This window comes from Ranitomeya imitator, chromosome 2 (genome assembly GCF_032444005.1).
Source record: "Ranitomeya imitator isolate aRanImi1 chromosome 2, aRanImi1.pri, whole genome shotgun sequence".
Lineage (NCBI taxonomy): Eukaryota > Metazoa > Chordata > Amphibia > Anura > Dendrobatidae > Ranitomeya > Ranitomeya imitator.
Window position 1 is genome coordinate 337,185,743 of NC_091283.1, and position 20,293 is coordinate 337,206,035.

Here is a 20,293-nt window from a genome sequence, read left to right on the forward strand (position 1 = left end):
CAGCTCCCGACTCTGAGGAAGAAACTGCTTGTTGTCTGTGGCCTAAATATATAGGTTTTATTAGTAGATGTCAGGAAAAACCACAGAATGTTGTAAAATAATAAAAATACCACTGCTCCTTGGGTACCCCCCAATCTCTATTTCCTGGTCAGTTCCATTGAACTTGTGACTCCTACATCCAATCAGTTGCCGAAGCAGTGAGTAACATAACCAGTGATAGAATACAACATCTACACCTTCTATCTCCTGCTATGTTTCCCTTATTATCTCCAGTAATTGTCTTATTACACAGGATTTTTATGATGTTACATCGGCTCATCTTCTTCTCATTCAGGTCTCTACAATATCGTATTTTGTCTGTGGACATTTTATAAATAAAATTTTTCTGATTTACTCAAGGATATGGACAGATACAAGATGGCGGAGAAGATATTACACCTCATCCTAGAGATCCTGTTCTGGCTTACTGGAGAGGTGAGAGATTCTGATGATGTCACATTACATCATTCTTATCTATGGGAATAACAGATGGACAGAACTGGAGAGGTGAGGACTCTGGAAACATCTGTAGTGAGATTTATTAATGTGTCTCTCCATAACCAGGATTACACAGTAGTGAAGAAGACCTCTAGTGAGCGCTGTCAGGACCCTGTGTCTGAGAGATGGGGAAGACCCATAAGCCCAATTACGGGACCTCCACCTCACCCTCTGATACATGAGGAAATCAATTACATGAAGATCCTAGAACTTGCCTACAAGATGATTGGGCTGCTGACTGGAGAGGTGACACTGCTGGGAATGCTGGGACATTATACAGTAACACTATGAAGGGATCGGTTAGATGACGGTATCATTGTATGTGTCAGGTTCCTATAAGGTGTCAGGATGTCGCCGTCTATTTCTCTATGGAGGAGTGGGAGTATTTAGAAGGACACAATGATTTGCACAATGACTTCATGATGGAGGTTCCCCAGCCCTTCACATCCCCAGGTAATAGACAGGACTATATACAGACGGCCTATAATTATCTGTATGTAAAGAATGAATTCAGTCCCTGTATGTGTTTTCTCCAGATCTATCCAGTAAGAGGACAACACCAGAGAGATGTCCCCGTCCTCTTCTTCCACAGGAGTGTAAGCAAGAAGATCCCAATGTTCCTCAGGATCATCAGGTAGATGGAGAGAAGGTGTCATGAGATCTCCCCTATGATGTGTAGACGGCTGTGAAGGTCTTGTGCTCGGTCTTGTTTTATCCACCAGTATTATATGTTTTATACGTGTGTAATGAGAAAGGTGGAGATGGCAGGATTAGAGCTGATCATAGATGTGACTTCTCCATCTGTCTGTGACTTTTACAATATTTGTTTCAGGGTGAAGATCTGACCCATATTAATACTACAGAGACATATGTAAGGGGTGATGAGTGGTGCAAAGAGGAGATTCCTACATATGACTACCCAGGTGAGTAGTAACCACTAAATGCAGAGAAGTCACAGATTCTGCTCCGTCACCGTCTGTGGCTGCTTTATCGGTGGTGTAGTCCGATGGTATCACAATCACGTGATCACCATTTTGTCTCTAGACCACAACATTCTCCTCCATCCCAAACTCTTTAAATGACTTTGGGCATTGAATGCCCTTTTCTATAGAACTTCCAACCTGGAGGATCCACCTATCCCTGGGATTAGAAGATCCTGGCCGTTACCTGCCCAGATCTGTAAACGACAAAGTCAAATGACAGCAAACGTAGAATGTGCTGACAAGTTAGAAAATCACTTGAAAAAAATTATGATGGGGCTGTAAGAGAAGGTGGAGGGTAATGATGCTGTTTTCTTCCTAGAACCCTGATATCTTATTGGACGAATCTACCTTCTCTCCCTTCTGTGCTGCTGAATGTGATCATATGTTCCCAATAAGACCAGATCTAATCTTTCTATCCAAACTTCAGTTTTATGATCTACAACATTAAATGTGCAGAGAGGCCAAGAGTGAATTTCTGTACAATAATAAGAGTTTCCCTTTGTCCTGACTTTCCAATTTCTTTTAAAACTGACTAACTTCAAGGAGGATTGTGATAAACTATACAAAAAACATTACACCTGTGCCGTCATATATCTTCAAGCTGTGTGGGCTGATAGCTGTAATACACATTTATTCATGCCTGAAGTAGATGTGTTGGCATGGCTCAAGCTCTGGTTTCATGGATTCACTCCACGTGATAAATTACATTGTTTTTCCCTTCCCCCATGACAGCACACCTGAGAGAGGGAATCTGCCCAGTCAGAACAGGAACCCTACTGAAAGTAAAAGGGTGGTACCTCTCCCTCACTTCAGTTGGGTATCCTGTCCTGACAGGGACCCTCGTGCTGAACACGGTGGAAGAATTCTACTTACCCACTCCCATCCCGGCGTGGAAGAACAGGCAGGGCCTCTGCGCTGGTCTTTAGATGTTGGAGGTGCCGTCCGCTGGTCCTGTGGGGCTCAGCGTCCAAACGAGGCGTGGGTGCAGCACCGTCAGGAGTCCAGGGCTCTACCGTGGCTGTCACACCGCCCTCCCCCCTCTTCCGGCATCCAGGAGCTTCAGGACGGCGGCCTCTTCTGGGTCTCGCGCGTCTAACATCACAAGCAAGGCACGCTGGGAGTGGGTTTGTCCATGTGACATTGGGGGTGGGCACCGGATCCAAGATGGCGGCGCCCATGAAGAAAACACCGGCAGGCTAAAGCGATCCCGGCGGAGTGGCAGGGGGGAGGGACAATTATTGGGCATCAGAGGAGGCGGGGAGTACAGTGGATCCCTCATAAAGGGGATGACCACAGAAGATGCACTCATGCCCAGAGCTTCATCATGGAAGTGGGGCAGCATGAGCAGCAGCAGCAGCTGACATTACAGCAGCAGCAGGAGCTCTCGCCAGTTGCCTTGCCAAGCCACCAACCTACCAGGAAAAGTAGCCGCTCGAGTGGTTGGAGCAGCACTCGTTCTGTCCAGCAAGACTTCTCGATATCCAGAAGGGACGTTGTATGTGCATCTGACCAGCTTTCGAATCCGGTACCCCTGACTGACAGCAGTGGTGAGTAATCTACGTGCATGCCACCTTTATGGTAACGGGGTCCATTTTTTCTGCTTGATCACTAAGGGTCGATGAAGTCTAGTGGTAAAACAAAGAATAGAGTATGTGCCCTTTGCAAAAACCCACTGGCAGTTCAGTGGCAGAAGGATCTCTGTGCTAACTGCATCAATAAGACCATACAGGAAGAGACCCCTAATTTTTACCCTTCGCCACGACAGCACCCCACTTGAGAGAGAGGGATCCGCCCATAGGAACAGGAAACCTACAGAATAAAAGGAGGCGGTCCCCTCTCCTCCTCAGTTTAGGTTTCCTGTTCCTACAGGGACCCGGCTTACCTACAGATGAAGAGGATCACTGGGCCATGCACCTGCCTGTGCCGGTGTCTGTGGGAACGGCAGGGGCTGCGGTTCCAGAAGCAGCGGCGGGGAGCCCCTGCTTGCAGCCTCCCCCCTCGTCTGGCCAAAACATCCACGGTCCGGGCCGGTCACCGTAGGTCCGACCGGCACTGTGAGGACGCGCGCGCTGCAGCGGCCGGCTTAATACCGCTGCATGGTGAGTGAGAGCGGCGCGTCTAACCCGGAAGTCGCTGGAGCACTTCCGGGTTGGTCCGGGGAGGCAGGAGAATGGGCGGCAGATTCAAAAATGCAGCGCTAGCGTCGGGCCGGTGTGTGTGACATGGCTTCACCGGCCGACGAAGCGCACCTGCCCGCAGTGCAACAGCGCTCTCCCAGCAAGGAGAGAAGCGCAAGGAGCAGCACAAAGAGTGGTGGCCGACCTCCAGAGAAAGGTTCTACCACCAAACGAAATCCGCCTCCAGAACCGGTACCTGTCAGCTTCACTGGGTGAGTTTTTGAAAGTCTCTTCCTATATGCTGATATATGTTCCCCCTGTATCCTTCCTCTAGACTAAGAAAAGGACACACAAATCTAAACACAAGGAATGTGGGAGCACGATGGGGTGCCCAGATGAAAAGGAAAAGAAATCTGCTCAGGACATAATGTTCGCGGGGCTAGGACAGAGGAAACGTAGGTCCTTCCCCGTCACACAAACCATTAAGGAAATCGTTAAAAAGGAGTGGGATAAGCAAAATAGGTTTTCTACCATCGTCCTCTAAAAGACGCTATCCCTTCAGCGATGAGGAGCTAAACACCTGGTCAAAAGTGCCAGAGGTGGATGCTGCTGTAGCCTCCACAACCAAGCAGTCGGTCCTACCAGTGGAGGATTCAGGGGTCCTGACAGACCCGCTGGATCGTAAAGCAGAAGCTTTACTAAAGAGGTCGTGGGAAGCCAATACGGGGGCGTTCAGGCCCGCCATACCTAGTACCTGTACTGCAAGGTCACTACTAGTATGGATGGAGCAATTGGAGGAACAGATTAGAGGTAAAACTTCGAGGGAATCTATCCTGCCGAAATTTCCTCTAATTAAAGAAGCAGTAGCATTCCTGGCTGATGCCTCGGTGGACTCGCTACGTCTGGCAGCCAGGTCAGCCGGCCTAGTCAACACAGCCCGGCGTGCACTCTGGCTAAAGAACTGGAAGGGGGACGCACAGGCCAAAGCAAAACTTTGTGCGATTCCCTGCCAGGGTGAGTTCCTTTTTGGGAAGACGCTGGATGAACTCCTGAATAAAGCGGGAGAAAGGAAGAAAGGCTTCCCTAACCAGTATCTTCCATCCTACAGGAGAGCCTTCAGGAGACGCCCCTTTACTAGGAACAAGCCGTTTGAACAAAGAGAGCGATGGGAGTCGAAGGACCCGAAGCAAAAAGGTGCCTTTTTTAGCGGGTCCCATAATCCGAAACGCAAATACCGCTAACCAGGAAGTGGGCGGCAGATTAAAATTTTTCCTTCCCCAATGGGAACAGATAACATCCAGCCAGTGGATTCTGGACATTGTGCAATACGGTCTTAAATTGGAATTTGATCGAATCCCTTGGGATTCCTTTATAGTAACATCTCCAAAAGGTCAAGACCAACAAAGGGCTCTGGAATCAGAGATCCTATCTCTTCTATCTAAAAAGGTCCTGATAGAAGTTCCCCAGGATCAAGAAGGGAAGGGGTTCTATTCCCCTTTATTCTTGATCAATAAGCCAGATGGTTCATTTAGAACCATCATAAATCTTAAAAAATTAAATTCCTTCCTGCGTAATCATACCTTCAAAATGGAATCCATTAGTTCTACCATAAAACTCTTATTTCCTAGGTGTGTCATGGCCGGAATAGACTTAAAAGATGCCTATTATCATCTTCCCATACATGCCGAACATCAGCAGTTCCTAAGGGTAGCAGTCATCTTGGCAGGACAGGTTCGTCATTTTCAGTATGTAGCAATGCCATTCGGGCTTTCTATGGCTCCCCGCGTCTTCACTAAGGTGATACTAGAAGTAATGGCTCATCTACGCCAACGAGATACCCTGATAATACCCTACCTAGATGACTTTCTAGTGGTAGGAAGCGCTATACTTCAATGTAAAACTCGTTTATCTAATACGATCTCGTCCCTACAGGAGTTAGGTTGGATCGTCAACTTCGAAAAATCTCGGCTGAATCCAGAGACCGTTCAGACATTTCTAGGAATCCAGCTAGACTCCGTAAGTCAGAAATGCTTCCTTCCTCAGTCAAAAAGACTGACTATACAATCAAGGGTATCAGACGCAATACGCAACCCCTACATGACACTAAGGAAAGCCATGTCCTTACTGGGGTCATTATCATCATGTATCCCTGCTGCACCTTGGGCACAATTCCATACTCGTCAATTGCAGTACGAAGTATTGTCGGCTCAGGGAAAAGACGGATATCTAGAAAGTAAAATAACTCTTTCCAAAAATGTCTTCGAATCACTATCCTGGTGGCTAGACATGGACCACCTATCGCGGGGTGTGCCATGGATAATAGACCCGTCTAAATTAATTACCACTGATGCCAGCCCTATTGGGTGGGGAGCACATATGGAAGACAATCTGGCCCAAAATACTTGGGATCAGACAGAATTGACGTGTTCCTCCAACTGGAAGGAGTTAAAAGCAGTAGAATATGCCTTAAATCATTTTCTTCCACAGATTCATGGAGCAAATGTAAGAATTTACTCGGACAATTCCACCGCAGTGGCATATTTGAATCGTCAGGGTGGTACAAGGTCAGGAAGTCTAATGACCATAGCTGCAGACATCTTTCAGCTGGCGGAGACTCATCTAACATCCCTAACAGCCCTGCACATCAGAGGTGTAGAAAACATCAGGGCAGACTACCTCAGCCGGAACGAGTTACGTCAAGGGGAATGGACCTTAAACAAATCCATATTCAGAATAATAACAGAATCATGGGGGATTCCACAAATCGACCTATTTGCCACAAGAGACAATCGGCAAGTAGAAAAGTTCGCTTCCCTGAACACCATGGATTACCCAGATATGTTGGACTCTCTCCACCATCCTTGGAGGTTCAGACTGGCTTACGCCTTTCCTCCAATGTCTCTAATTCCTCTAGTGATCAGAAAGATCAGGAGAGAACAAGCAAGAGTAATCCTCATTGCACCATTCTGGCCGAAAAGACCATGGTTCTCTTGTCTCCAGACCATGTGCCTATGCGATCCATGGATTCTCCCATCAGACAAGGAGCTGTTGTTCCAAGGCCCCTTTTTCCACCCGCAAGTGAAAGGTCTTCACTTGACGGCGTGGAATTTGAGAGGCAACTACTAAGTTCAAGAGGGTTCTCAACAGAACTAGTAAACACCCTCTTATTGAGCAGAAAAAGATCTACCACCCTAATATATAGCAGGGTATGGAATAAATTTTTGGACTTTTACACGGTACCGTTCACTAAACAAGTTCCAAATACACCTATTCTAGAGTTCTTGCAAAAAGGCCGAGAGTTAGGGTTATCTGTAAATACCTTAAGAGTTCAGGTCTCGGCATTAGGAGCCCTATATGGATGCAATATAGCAGCTAATAGGTGGATCTCCAGATTCATAAAATCTTGTGAACGTAGTAAACCGGTCCATATTCCCCGTCTACCTCCGTGGGATTTAAATCTAGTATTAGAGGCCTTAACCAGCTCTCCATTTGAGCCACTAGATTCAATACCTTTAAAAGTCCTGACATATAAAGTAGCCCTCTTGGTAGCCCTAACCTCAGCTAGACGGGTTAGCGACATCCAGGCCCTATCAGTAGACCCACCCTTCTTACTGATATTTCCTGATCGGATAGTCCTAAAACCAGACCCCTCATACCTCCCTAAGGTAGCGTCCACCTACCACAGGTCACAAGAAATATTTCTCCCTTCCTTTTTTGATTCACCTGGGACTCCAGAACAACATAAGTTCCACACCTTAGATGTCAGAAGAGCCATCCTGACTTACATAGAAAGGTGTCACACATGGAGGGAGAGTAGGGCTCTGTTTATCTCCTTTCAGGGCCACAAGAAAGGACATGGGGTCACGAGAGCTACCATATCTCGGTGGATCAGAGATGCTATCTGCTTGGCCTATACGTCAAAAGGCGAGATTCCTCCAGTGGGTATAAAAGCTCACTCAACACGAGCCATGGCTTCCTCCTGGGCGGAACAAGCGGATGTACCGATCCATTTAATATGTAAGGCCGCAACTTGGTCTACACCTTCTACCTTTTACAACCATTATAGACTTGATCTATCTACATCTTCTGATCTGACCTTTGGTAGAGCTGTTCTTAATACAGTAATCCCACCCAAATAATGACTCTCTGAAAATCTCTCATGTGGGGTGCTGTCGTGGCGAAGGGTAAAAAGCCGGATTACGTAACGGTAATGCTCTTTTAATGAGTCCACGACAGCACCCATGTATTACCCTCCCTAAATTATGCACAGCTCTTTCCTTTAAGTTCACAAGTAATGGTTGTATAGAGTTAAGAATTTTATGTTACTGAATAAGAATGAATACTAACACTTTTGCGGTTCCCTTTTTATACTCTGTAAACTAAACTGAGGAGGCGAGGGGACCGCCTCCTTTTATTCTGTAGGTTTCCTGTTCCTATGGGCGGATCCCTCTCTCTCATGTGGGGTGCTGTCGTGGACTCATTAAAATAGCATTACCGGTACGTAATCCGGCTTTTCGCCACTAGCAGACCATAATACAGGCAGAAATAAAATACTTCTTAAAAATAGCCCTTAAAAAACCTGGAAAAAGAAGCCGCAAGGTGCCTACGGATTTGGAGGCCTCTCTAGGACAGGAAGGTTGGGAAAGATCACTGTCTCCCTATGCTTCCTCCTCCTCTCTCCAGTCCTCAGAATCCTCGGACAGCGATATAGGGGGCTGACCATGTTTTCCAACTGAGGATGTAGAGAGACTAGTCAAAGCAGTCAGGGCTGCAATGGGCCTTTAAGGAGGAAAAAACACCTAGATCATTAGAAGATGTTATGTTCGGAGGTCTGGAGGAAAAAAGAAAATGCACGTTCCCTGTCAATGCGAAATAAAGGCATTGATTGACAAAAAATGGATAGGTCGGGTACTTTACCTCTTCATCAAAGAGGAGGTACCCCTTTGAGGAGAAAGACTCCGAAACTTGGGAAAAAATCCCTAAAATTGATGGCGCCATGGAGAGATCTTTAAAAAAAAAAAAATCATCCCTACCATTAGAGGACTCGGGTGTACTAAAAGACCCGCTTGATTAAAAAAAAAGCAGATGGCTTTTTAAGACGCATCGGGGAAGCATCGGCAGGGGGATTAAAACCAGCAGTAGCTGGGACATGTACTGCCCGTGCTCTCATGAGCTGGCTACAGCAGATAGAGGATCAGCTGAGGGATAAAGTAACAAGAGATGACCTAGCGAATATGACCTTAGTGCATGGAGCTGCAGCTTTCTTAGCAGATTCCACAGCGGATTCTGCAAGATTAACAGCCAGAGCAGCAGGCTTGTCCAATGTGGCAAGAAGAGCCCTGTGGCCCAAAGTATGTCCGGGGGATTTACCGTCCAAACACAAACTGTGTTCCATCCCGTGTGACGGTCAATTCCTTTTTGGTAAAAGATTAGAAGAAATCTTGGAACAAGCAGGGGACAAAAAGAAAAGCTTTGATGGATGCTTTAGTCCGGGTCTGGGAGGAGATGCGTCAGGAGACCATCCGCAGCCTTATCAGTAGCATGCTCAGGCGTTTTAGGAAGATCATACAGGCATGTGGAGGCCACACACATTACTAAGTATCATTTCCTTGTCTTGTGGCATTTCCACTGAATTTGGATCAGCCTGAAACTTCATTTTCCACTTTGATTTTGAGCATCATTCCAACTCCAGACCTCCGTGGGATATTAGTTGTGATTTACGTTGATCATTTTTAGTTTTTTTGGTTCTCAACACATTGCACTATGTAATGAATAAATATTTACAACTGGAATATTTCATTCAGTGATATCTAGGATGTGGGAGTTTATTTAAATGGGCAAGGGACGGGGAAGTGGACGTGATGGTGCATGCAGAGGTCAAGGCCGTGGGCAAGCTGAAAGTGGGTCACAACAAACACCCACATCTTATCACTTGACCTTCATGTCCCTGTGCTGATGCTAATATGGTTAGGTGACAAACCCCACAATGTTGAAGAGTTGGAGAGCTCTGAAAGAGCAGGCAGATCTGTGGCTGACACTGCTGAACCTACAGCCAGGCATGGTCGTGTGTGAAAATGGCCGGAACCTGGTGGCGGCTATGTGGCGAGCTCACAGACGTGCCATGTCTGGCCCATGCGCTTAACCTTGTGGTTCAGCAGTTTCTCAAAACCTACCCGGAGCTGCCAGATCTGCTTGTGAAAGTATGCTTCCTGTGTGCCCATTTTAGAAAGTCAGCTACATCAGTTGCCCTTGCCGTGCTTCAGCAGCGTTTGCAGCTTCCGGCTCACCGACAAGTGTGTGATGTCCCCATGCGTTGGAACTCTACACGGCACATGTTGGAAAGGCTTTGTGAGCAGAAGAGGGCAGTTTACTACCAGTATCAACAAGGCCATCATTATTCAGTTCAGACTCCACACATAAGACCTCAGGTGTGGACATGGATGTCAGACATATGTACCATCCTGCAAAACTTTGAGGAATCCATCAAGATGGTGAGCGGTGATGATGCCATAATTGACGTCACTATCCCGCTTCTCTGCATTCTGAAAAGTTCTCTGCTTACAATGAAAGAGGATGCATTGCAGGCGGAGCACAAGGACATGGATCAAGAAAGCATACAGGGTGATTACACACAGCCCTGCCTCATGTCATCCCAACGTGGATTGGTTGACAATGAGGAAGATGAGGGGGAGGAAGAACAGGAGATACTTTCATGCACTATAGACGGTACTACAAGCACAACTGTCATACCGTCTGTTAAGCGTGTAAGGCCTGAGGACAGGGAGGAGGAGGAGGAGGACACCTTGGTCAATCGTCCTGTTGGTGAGGACACGGAAGGCTTGCCTGTTACCAGTCTGGCATGCATGTCTGACTCTATGTTGCACTGCCTTTCCCGTGACCCTTGCATTATGAAAATTTAAGGTGACACTGATTACTGGTTGGTGACACTTCTAGACCCACGCTACAAGGAGAACTTTCAATCTCTTCTTCCAAAGGCAGACAGGCGTACTAAAATGGTGCAGTACCAGAGGGCCATTGTTGCTGAATTATTTAAAAAAATTCCCGTCTGAAACCGCTGGCGGCAGACGTCATAGTTTATTGGACAATCAAGGAGTACAGGCGAGAGAGACACAACTCCAATCCAGCAGAGGCAGGGGAACACTGGCAAAATTCTGGGACAGTTTTTTCAGACCCTGCCATTGCCCTGGCACTGAGGTGCAGGGTAATGTCAGAAGGAATGGAATGTTTGGGAAGATGCTGAGGGAGTACCTTGCTGACCGTACCAACATCCTCCGTGATTCCACTGTGCCTTTTAATTATTGGGTATCCAAGCTGGACACGTGGCATAAAGTGGCTCTCTTCGCCTTGGAGGTCCTGGCCTGCCCTGCCACTAACGTTTTGTCAGAGCGGATTTTTAGTGTCACTGATAGAATTATAACAGACATTCACCTGTCAACTGAAACATGCAGACAGGCTGACTCTTATAAAAGTGAACAAGTGCTGGATTGGGCCAGACTTCTCTACACCACCAAATGAGAACAGCGAAACCTAACCTCCAATACAGTGTCTTTTTGGGAGGTCTATTCCCATGCACCTCTTCACACCCATGGATGTACGCTTCTTGATTTTGGTTATTTGGTGTCCTCCTCCTCCTTCTCCTCATCCTCATTATCCACCGCCACTAGAACACCAGGGTGAATGTGTTCCGTGATGCTTCAGCCAGTTTTTTGCAAGGGTGTCTGATGCCTGTAAAAAAAAATTTCAAAACATGTACTCCCCCAGGGGGACAATTTTGTCAGCCCATGCAATTAATGTATGGGCATTCCAAGTATAGGAGACCCATTCCTTTATAATGGGAACTTTTTTTTATGAGTCCTCCTCCATGTCTCTTTCAAGGGGCATTGGAGTGCCTCCTAATCTTAGACAGGCCTTGTATTCACTGCATAGGCAAACACTATGGGAGACCCACTTCCTAATAATGAGAACATTGTTTTCAGGAGGGTCACCTCTACGTCTCTTCCAATGGTAATTTGGGTGCCTCCTAATTTTTGGAAGGCATCGCATTCACTGCATAGGCAAACAGTATGGGAGTAACAAATAAATAATGTGAAATGGGTTTTTCTGTTGCCATCCAGTACCTGGGTTCAAATGGTTATTAGGGTACATGTAACTTTGGGGCAGGCCATGGCTTGCATTCAATGCATAAGCAAACAGTATGGGAAACAAACTTTCTTCTATTGGGAACAATTTTGTCATGAGCCCCTCAAGTATGTCTGCTGAAAGGGTTATTTGGGTGCATGTAAATTTGGTGCAGGGCAGGCCTTGCATTCAATGCAACATTTTTTTTCAGGAGGCCCTCCTGTACGTCTCATGAAAGGGGTATTAGGGTGCGTCCTAATTTTTGGCAGCCCAGCCACTCACTGCATAGGCATTAACAGTATAGGGGGCCCACTTTTTAATAATGGCCCTTTAAGAATATTAATGCTGCCTGATGCCCCTCTAAAATAGGCTCTGTGACTTTAAGAATCCCTCCTTCATAAATGAAACAAGATGGGTCTGCTTATGTGTCACACACCACATGGACAGCTAAGGTTGTTAAATGTTACAATGACATTTCCCAGTGAATGCATTTGTATTGGTTGAATGCAATGCTAAAGTTGAAAAACGCATCAAAAACACTGCATGTGAACATAGCCCAAGTGGTGGAGGAACATTTTTGTATGGGGTTAATTATTTTGCCTTATATCCAAGTCATTACCCTGGAAAGGATGTTCCTTAGCATATTTCCCAGCAAAATCCATTTTGGTTTAAGTTTTGTATGTTTTTTGGGTGCACCTGTATAAATGGCGTGAAACGCTGACAACATTTACAGCTGTGACCGAGTAGTCAGAAATGCTTCCAGGGGCATTTGCTATGATGTTCCCGTGTCATGTGAGCAGTCTTTCCATCATTTCAGACGTTTTTAGACCTTAAAAGGATCCCCGGGGGAGATCGTGGTAAAAATGCTTGGGTTTCCCATAGACTTGAGTTAGCCTCATTGTTCTAGTCGAGTACCCAAGTATTACAAATTGCTCGACCCAGGCAACAAGCACCCGAGGATTTTAGTGCTTGCTCATCACTAGTGGTATGATGATAAAGCATTGTTTTTTTGCCTTGTTTTTTTTATGGTCTTCACTAGAGGGGATAATTAATGGCACAGTTTTATAGGTCAGGTCGTTGCGGGTGTGGTGATACCAAATATGTGTAGTTTTATTGTTTTTTTTCATTCAAATATTTATTTAGAGATACAATATATTTTAGATTTTTTTTTTTTTAAATATTTTTACAATTTAAAATTTTTTTTTTAAAACTTTTTTATAACTTTTTACTTTTTCCCAATATGGGACAATCATTTTTTGCATGTTGATCATTTCTACAGCGGTTGGAATATTACGTCCGATGTCAGAAAGGAGTTAATCACACTGCAAGGCTCAGAAGCGAGGGGAAGATTTGACTTTGGGAGAGTGGATATTGTATGATTGGTTTATAGAAGCCATGTTACTGTTCAAGAGCCTTTGAGCCACTAATAATGTGGAAACCTCTGTTTGATGATGGAACTGAGTGGGGACTTGTTTTTTGGGAGATGAATGGAAGTTTTTATTGGCATTATTTTCACCTACGTAACATTGTTTGGTGGCTTTTTTCCATATTGGGGAGGCATAATGAACAAACCGTTGAGCACCATGCTCCACTGGTTCATCCTATGAGAATTTCTATTAGGGCAGAGACAGACTGCCGTATTTCTCGTGCGAGAATCGCATCGTAAAACTCATCGTACTGGCTGTTGTCTCTCCTCACCTGAGCTTGACAGTTGCATAGAAATACAGTACAGACCAAAAGTTTGGACACACCTTCTCATTTAAAGATTTTTCTGTATTTTCATAACTATGAAAATTGTACATTCACACTGAAGGCATCAAAACTATGAATTAACACATGTGGAATTATATACGTAACCACAAACTGTGAAACAACTGAAATTATGTCTTATATTCAACGTTCTTCAAAGTAGCCATCTTTTGCTTTGATGACTGCTTTGCACACTCTTGGCATTCTCTTGATGAGCTTTAAGAGGTAGTCACCAGGAATGGTTTTCAATTCACAGGTATGCCCTGTCAGGTTTAATAAGTGGGATTTCTTGCCTTCTAAATGGGGTTGGGATCATCAGTTGTGTTGTGCAGAAGTCTGGTGGATACACAGCTGATAGTCCTACTGAATAGTCTGTTATAAGTTGTATTATGGCAAGCAAAAAGCAGCTAAGTAAAGAAAAACAAGTGGCCATCATTACTTTAAGAAATTAAGGTCAGTCAGTCTGAAAAATTGGGCGAACTTTGAAAGTATCCCCAAGTGCAGTGGCAAAAACCATCAAGCCCTACAAAGAAACTGTCTCACATGAGGACTGCCCCAGGAAAGGAAGACCAAGAGTCACCTCTGCTTCTGAGGATAAGTTTATACGAGTTACCAGCCTCTGAAATCACAGGTTAACAGCAGCTCAGATTAGAGACCAGGTCAATGCCACACAGAGTTCTAGCAGCAGACACATCTCTACAACAACTATTAAGAGGAGACTTTGTGGAGCAGGCCTTCATGGTAAAATAGCTGCTAGGAAACCACTGTTAAGGACGGGCAACAAGCAGAAGAGAACTGTTTGGGCTAAAGAACACAAGGAATGGACACTAGACCAGTGGAAATCTGTGCTTTGGTCTGATGAGTCCAAATTTGAGATCTTTTGGTTCCAATCACCGTGTCTTTGTGCAATGCAGAAAAGGTGAACGGATGGACTCTACATGCCTAGTTCCCACCGTGAAGCATGGAGTAGGAGGTGTGATGGTGTGGGGGTGCTTTGCTGGTGACACTGTTGGGGATTTATTCAAAATTGAAGGCATACTGAACCAGCAGGGCTACCACAGCATCTTGTAGCTGCATGCTATGCCATCCGGTTTAGTTGGACCATCATTTATTTTTCAACAGGACAATGACCCCAAACACACCTCCAGGCTGTGTAAGGGCTATTTGACCAAGAAGGAGAGTGATGGGGTGCTACACCAGATGACCTGGCCTTCACAGTCACCAGACCTGAACCCAATAGAGATGGTTTGGGGTGAGCTGGACCGCAGAGTGAAGGAAAAAGGGCCAACAAGTGCTAAGCATCTATGGGAACTCCTTCAAGATTGTTGGAAGACCATTCCTGGTGACTACCTCTTGAAGCTCATCAAGAGAATGCCAAGAGTGTGCAAAGCAGTTATCAAAGCAAAGGGTGGCTATTTTGAAGAACCTAGAATATAAGACATAATTTCAATTGTTTCACACTTTTTTTATTAAGTATATTATTCCACATGTGTTAATTCATAATTTTGATGCCTTCAGTGTAAATGTACAATTTTCATAGTCAAGAAAATACAGAAAAATCTTTAAATGAGAAGGTGTGTCCAAACTTTTGGTCTGTACTGTACATCATACTGTCTTGCTCAGGCCAGGAAAGGTGTCAGGCCAGTCCGTGCGATGCGATTATGAGTTAAACGGCTGTCTGGCTCAGCCCTTAGACTGAGAATTGTCATTGTCTTGGGAAATAATTCAGTTTTTTTTACACAACTTGCTATTCAACGGACAGTTTAAGTAAAAAAGTTCAAAAATATAAATTTCAAGGATATTTAATTCAAAAATAATAAATGCTTTTTTTTCTTAGCAGATGATTGTACGAGGCGATCAGATGGACAACTGGCACCTTCAATTTTTAAGTCGGATGATCTTGAGATTCCACAGGATACAACTGAAGTGAATGCCATTAATCCATATATACCATCACCTCTTCACAGCAAAGGCCTGTCATCTGGTCCTTTGAAAGAGGTCCCGTCTTCTGATTCGTTACCGACTACTAGGGAAAATCAAAGTCACAATATAAGCATTAAAAATCTAACTGCTGTTACAGCAAATAAGCTATTTTCACATTCAGAATATGGAAATAGTTTTCCCCTTGAAAAGTATTATCTTAAACGTCAAAACATTCACATAGCAGAGAATAGATTTTCTTGTTCCAAGTGTGGGAAATGTTTTAACCAGAAATCAGGTTTTGTTAGTCACCAGAGAATTCACACAGGGGAGAAGCCATTTTCATGTTCAGAATGTGAGAAATGTTTTAACCAGAAGGCGCATCTTATAATGCATCAAAGAACCCACACAGGGGAGAAACCTTTTTCATGTTCAGAATGTGGGAAATGTTTTAACCGGAAAGCACATTTTGTTATACACCAAAGGACCCACACAGGGGAGAAACCTTTTTCATGTTCTGAATGTGGAAAATGTTTTAACCAGAAAGGGCATCTTGTTATGCATCAAAGAACTCACACAGGGGAGAAGCCATATTCATGTTCAGAATGTGGAAAATGTTTTGTAAAGAAATCATCTCTTCTTAGTCACCAGAGCAGTCACACAGTGGAGTAGCCTTTCTTTTATTCTTAAAGTGGGAAAAGTTGTACTTGGAAATCAACTACTATTGATAATGTGTTCAAACTGTAAAGCGCTGCGGAATATGTTAGCGCTATATAAAAAATAAAGATTTATTAAAACACAAAGGAAATTTAGCAACCATTCAAATAACTAAAACATTTTGGGAACGACACAGCATCTTATCTTAATTAACCAGATGTCTATTTTCAGTAAGCCAGGAGTGTTATCTATATGTTGACTTTTGAATTTGTGTTTCTTATTTGTTGGTCAAGAAAACAGACTTTTGTTTGTATAGGCCTGTAGTATTGACTTGTAAGTATTCATTTGATGTAACATATTGTGCTGTTATCCTGGATGACTAGTGATACAGGGTCATTGAACAATGATGTCTGCTGATGTGGTAATTACACATTGTCCAGTCCAGCCATTTTTTTGACTTGCAAAACAGGAAAAACAATGCAAATAGATTAAATAAGTAATGTGACCTTTCTTCCCCTTTACCTGTGAATGCTGGCTTGAAAGATGTTTAACTATAAAAATAGGTTATATGCCTCTGTAACATCAGAAATATATTCAGAAAAGACATCCAGACATCCAACATTCAAAGAACCAGAGACTCTACAGGACAGCAGCCAAGACATCATGACTCCATAATGTGGGACACAGGATGCCAGCTTAGGGAACCACAGCTCCGGCTGAAAGAATGCAGATCTGCTTCATTGACCATCGCTGAATCCATGGATACATTTTGGGTAGTCAGGATTTGAACCCACTGCTCACCTGAGTCCCATGAATACGTTTGTGAACGTCAGGAATGGGACCCACAGGTCACTGGGCTCCATGGAGATGTTAGGAGAAGCCAGGTTGTGACCCTCCATCCAACTGACTGTGTACCTTAATGGACTGTCATCTTCCTAGGCTTGTTGTTACCTCCTCTCTGTGTGTGCCACAGGTGGGGTAGTTGGCCCTGGAAGCTCTGAAGTAACAGTTGCTCTTATTTCGAAGCGGAAGAGTGAGACTACAATTGTGCACCATCTTGGGTATTTTGCGAAGACTGTTATGTGTTATCTACCTGTTTTTGTGGTTCAGTAAAGTGTTGCTGCACTGTTTTAGCCTCACCCTGTGTTGTCTAAGGTTTTGGCTAGCGCACCAGAGCACCAGCTGAACTCAGTGTCTCCACACCTGTCTAAACACTATTGCGAAATATAAACCATTACAGAAATTGCACTACACAATTTGGTCGTCATTCAGTGACAATTCTTTTTCACTTTTCTCTTTCTCTTGTGTTCCTGCATCAGCTCATCTCTTACAATTGTCCAGCAGTAATCTTCAAGCATTAATGTTTCCATTTTACTTGATATCTTTTCTCTACTGACGCAATATTTTGGTGACATCTCTGACCATGCTCTTCGCGCACTTCTCCGCAGTTTGGTGGAAAAAGTTTAGATGCGAAAGGGAGAAATGAATCTTTAACGCATTTCTGATCTTAGACGTACTATCCCGTCGAGGTGCCCCTGGGCCTATCTGACCCTTGACGGGATAGTACGTCATATGCGATCGGCAGCGCTCACGGGGGGAGCGCCGCCGATCGCGGCCGGGTGTCAGCTGCTTATTGCAGCTGACATCCGGCACTATGTGCCAGGAGCGGTCACGGACCGCCCCCGGCACATTAACCCCCGGCACACCGCGATCAAAGATGATCGCGATGTGCCGGCAGTACAGGGAAGCATCGCGCAGGGAGGGGGCTCCCTGCGGGCTTCCCTGAGCCCCCCGCAGCAACGCGATGTGATCGCATTGCTGCGAGGGTCTTACCTCCCTCCCTGCCTGCTCCAGGCCCGGATCCAAGATGGCCGCGGATCCCGGGTCCTGCAGGGAGGGAGGTGGCTTCACAGAGCCTGCTCAGAGCAGGCACTGTGAAGCCTGCAGTGCTGCAAGTCAGATCAGTGATCTGACAGTGCTGTGCAAACTGTCAGATCATTGATCTGTGATGTCCCCCCTGGGACAAAATAAAAAAGTTTAAAAAAAAATGTTTCAAATGGGTAAAAATAAAAAAAAACATTCCTAAATAATGAAAAAAAAAATATTATTCCCATAAATACATTTTTTCATCTAAATAAAAAAAAAAACAAATAAAAGTGCACATATTTAGTATCGCCGCGTCCGTAACGACCCGACCTATAAAACTGGCCCACTAGTTAAACCCTTCAGTAAACACCGTAAGAAAAAAAAAGAAAAAAACGAGGCAAAAACAACGCTTTATTATCATACCGCCGAACAAAAAGTGGAATAACACGCGATCAAAAAGACAGATATAAATAACCATGGTACCGCTGAAAACGTCATGTTGTCCCGCAAAAAACGAGCCGCCATACATCATCATCAGCAAAAAAATAAAAAAGTTATAGTCCTGAGAATAAAGCGATGCCAAAATAATTATGTTTTCTGTAAAATAGTTTTTATCGTATAAAAGCGCCAAAACATAAAAAAAATAATATAAATGAGGTGTCGCTGTAATCGTACTGACCCGAAGAATAAAACTGCTTTATCAATTTTACCAAACGCGGAACGGTATAAACGCCTCCCCCAAAAGAAATTCATGAATAGCTGGTTTTTGGTCATTCTTCCTCACAAAAATCGGAATAAAAAGCGATCAAAAAATGTCACGTGCCCGAAAATGTTACCAATAAAAACGTCAACTCATCCCACAAAAAACAAGACCTCACATGACTCTGTGGACCAAAATATGGAAAAATTATAGCTCTCAAAATGTGGTAACGCAAAAAATATTTTTTGCAATAAAAAGCGTCTTTCAGTGTGTGACTGCTGCTAATCATAAAAATCCGCTAATAAACTCGCTATAAAAGTAAATCAAACCCCCCTTCATCACCCCCTTAGTTAGGGAAAAATTAAAAAAATGTATTTATTTCCATTTTCCCATTAGGGTTAGGGTTGGGGCTACAGTTAGGGTTGGGGCTAAAGTTAGGGTTAGGGTTTAGATTACATTTACAGTTGGGAATAGAGTTGGGATTAGGGTTAGGGGTGTGTCAGGGTTAGAGGTGTGGTTAGGGTTACCGTTGGAATTAGGGTTAGGGGTATGTTTGGATTAGGGTTTCAGTTATAATTGGGGGGTTTCCACTGTTTAGGCACATCAGGGGCTCTCCAAACACGACATGGCGTCCGATCTCAATTCCAGCCAATTCTGCGTTGAAAAAGTAAAACAGTGCTCCTTCCCTTCCGAGCTCTCCCGTGTGCCCAAACTGGGGTTTACCCCAACATATGGGGTATCAGCGTACTCAGGACAAATAGGACAACAACTTTTGGGGTCCAATTTCTCCTGTTACCCTTGGGAAAATACAAAGCTGGGGGCTAAAAAATAATTTTTGTGGGAAAACAAGATTTTTTATTTTCACGGCACTGCGTTATAAACTGTAGTGAAACACTTGGGGGTTCAAAATTCTCACAACACATCTAGATGAGTTCCCTGGGGGGTCTAGTTTCCAATATGGGGTCACTTGTGGGGGGTTTCTACTGTTTAGGTACATTAGGGGCTCTGGAAACGCAATGTGACGCCTGCAGACTATTCCATCTAAGTCTGCATTCCAAATGGCGCTCCTTCCCTTCCGAGCCCTCCCATGCACCCAAACAGTGGTTCCCCCTCACTTATGGGGTATCAGCGCACTCAGGACAAATTGGACAACAACTTTTGGGGTCGAATTTCTCCTCTTACCCTCGGGAAAATACAAAACTGGGGGCTAAAAAATAATTTTGGGGGGAAAGTTTTTTTTTTTTTTATTTTCACGGCTCTGCGTTACAAACTGTAGTGAAACACTTGGGGGTTCAAAGCTCTAACAACACATCTAGATGAGTTCCTTAGGGTGTCTAGTTTCCAAAATGGTGTCACTTGTGGGGGGTTTCTACTGTTTAGGTACATTAGGGGCTCTGCAAACACGACATGGCGTCCGATCTCAATTCCAGCCAATTCTGCGTTGAAAAAGTAAAACAGTGCTCCTTCCCTTCCGAGCTCTCCCGTGTGCCCAAACGGGTTTACCCCAACATATGGGGTATCAGCGTACTCAGGACAAATAGGACAACAACTTTTGGGGTCCAATTTCTCCCGTTACCCTTGGGAAATTACAAAACTGGGGGCTAAAAAATAATTTTTGTGGGAAA

The 20,293-nt window shown here is 44.5% G+C and overlaps 1 protein-coding gene across 1 annotated transcript in view; it reads left to right on the plus strand.

The window, feature by feature from the left end:
* Positions 1 to 270: 270 nt before the first annotated feature.
* Positions 271 to 20,293, plus strand: part of LOC138666504 (uncharacterized) — a 73,186-nt gene continuing 53,163 nt past the window's right edge. Inside the window, exons 1-6 of the mRNA XM_069754720.1 lie at positions 271 to 474; positions 604 to 783; positions 867 to 990; positions 1,074 to 1,171; positions 1,370 to 1,460; positions 15,363 to 16,113. Coding sequence (XP_069610821.1) covers positions 403 to 474; positions 604 to 783; positions 867 to 990; positions 1,074 to 1,171; positions 1,370 to 1,460; positions 15,363 to 16,113 — 1,316 coding nt within the window. The 5' untranslated portion in view covers positions 271 to 402. The remainder of the gene's footprint in view (positions 475 to 603; positions 784 to 866; positions 991 to 1,073; positions 1,172 to 1,369; positions 1,461 to 15,362; positions 16,114 to 20,293) is intronic.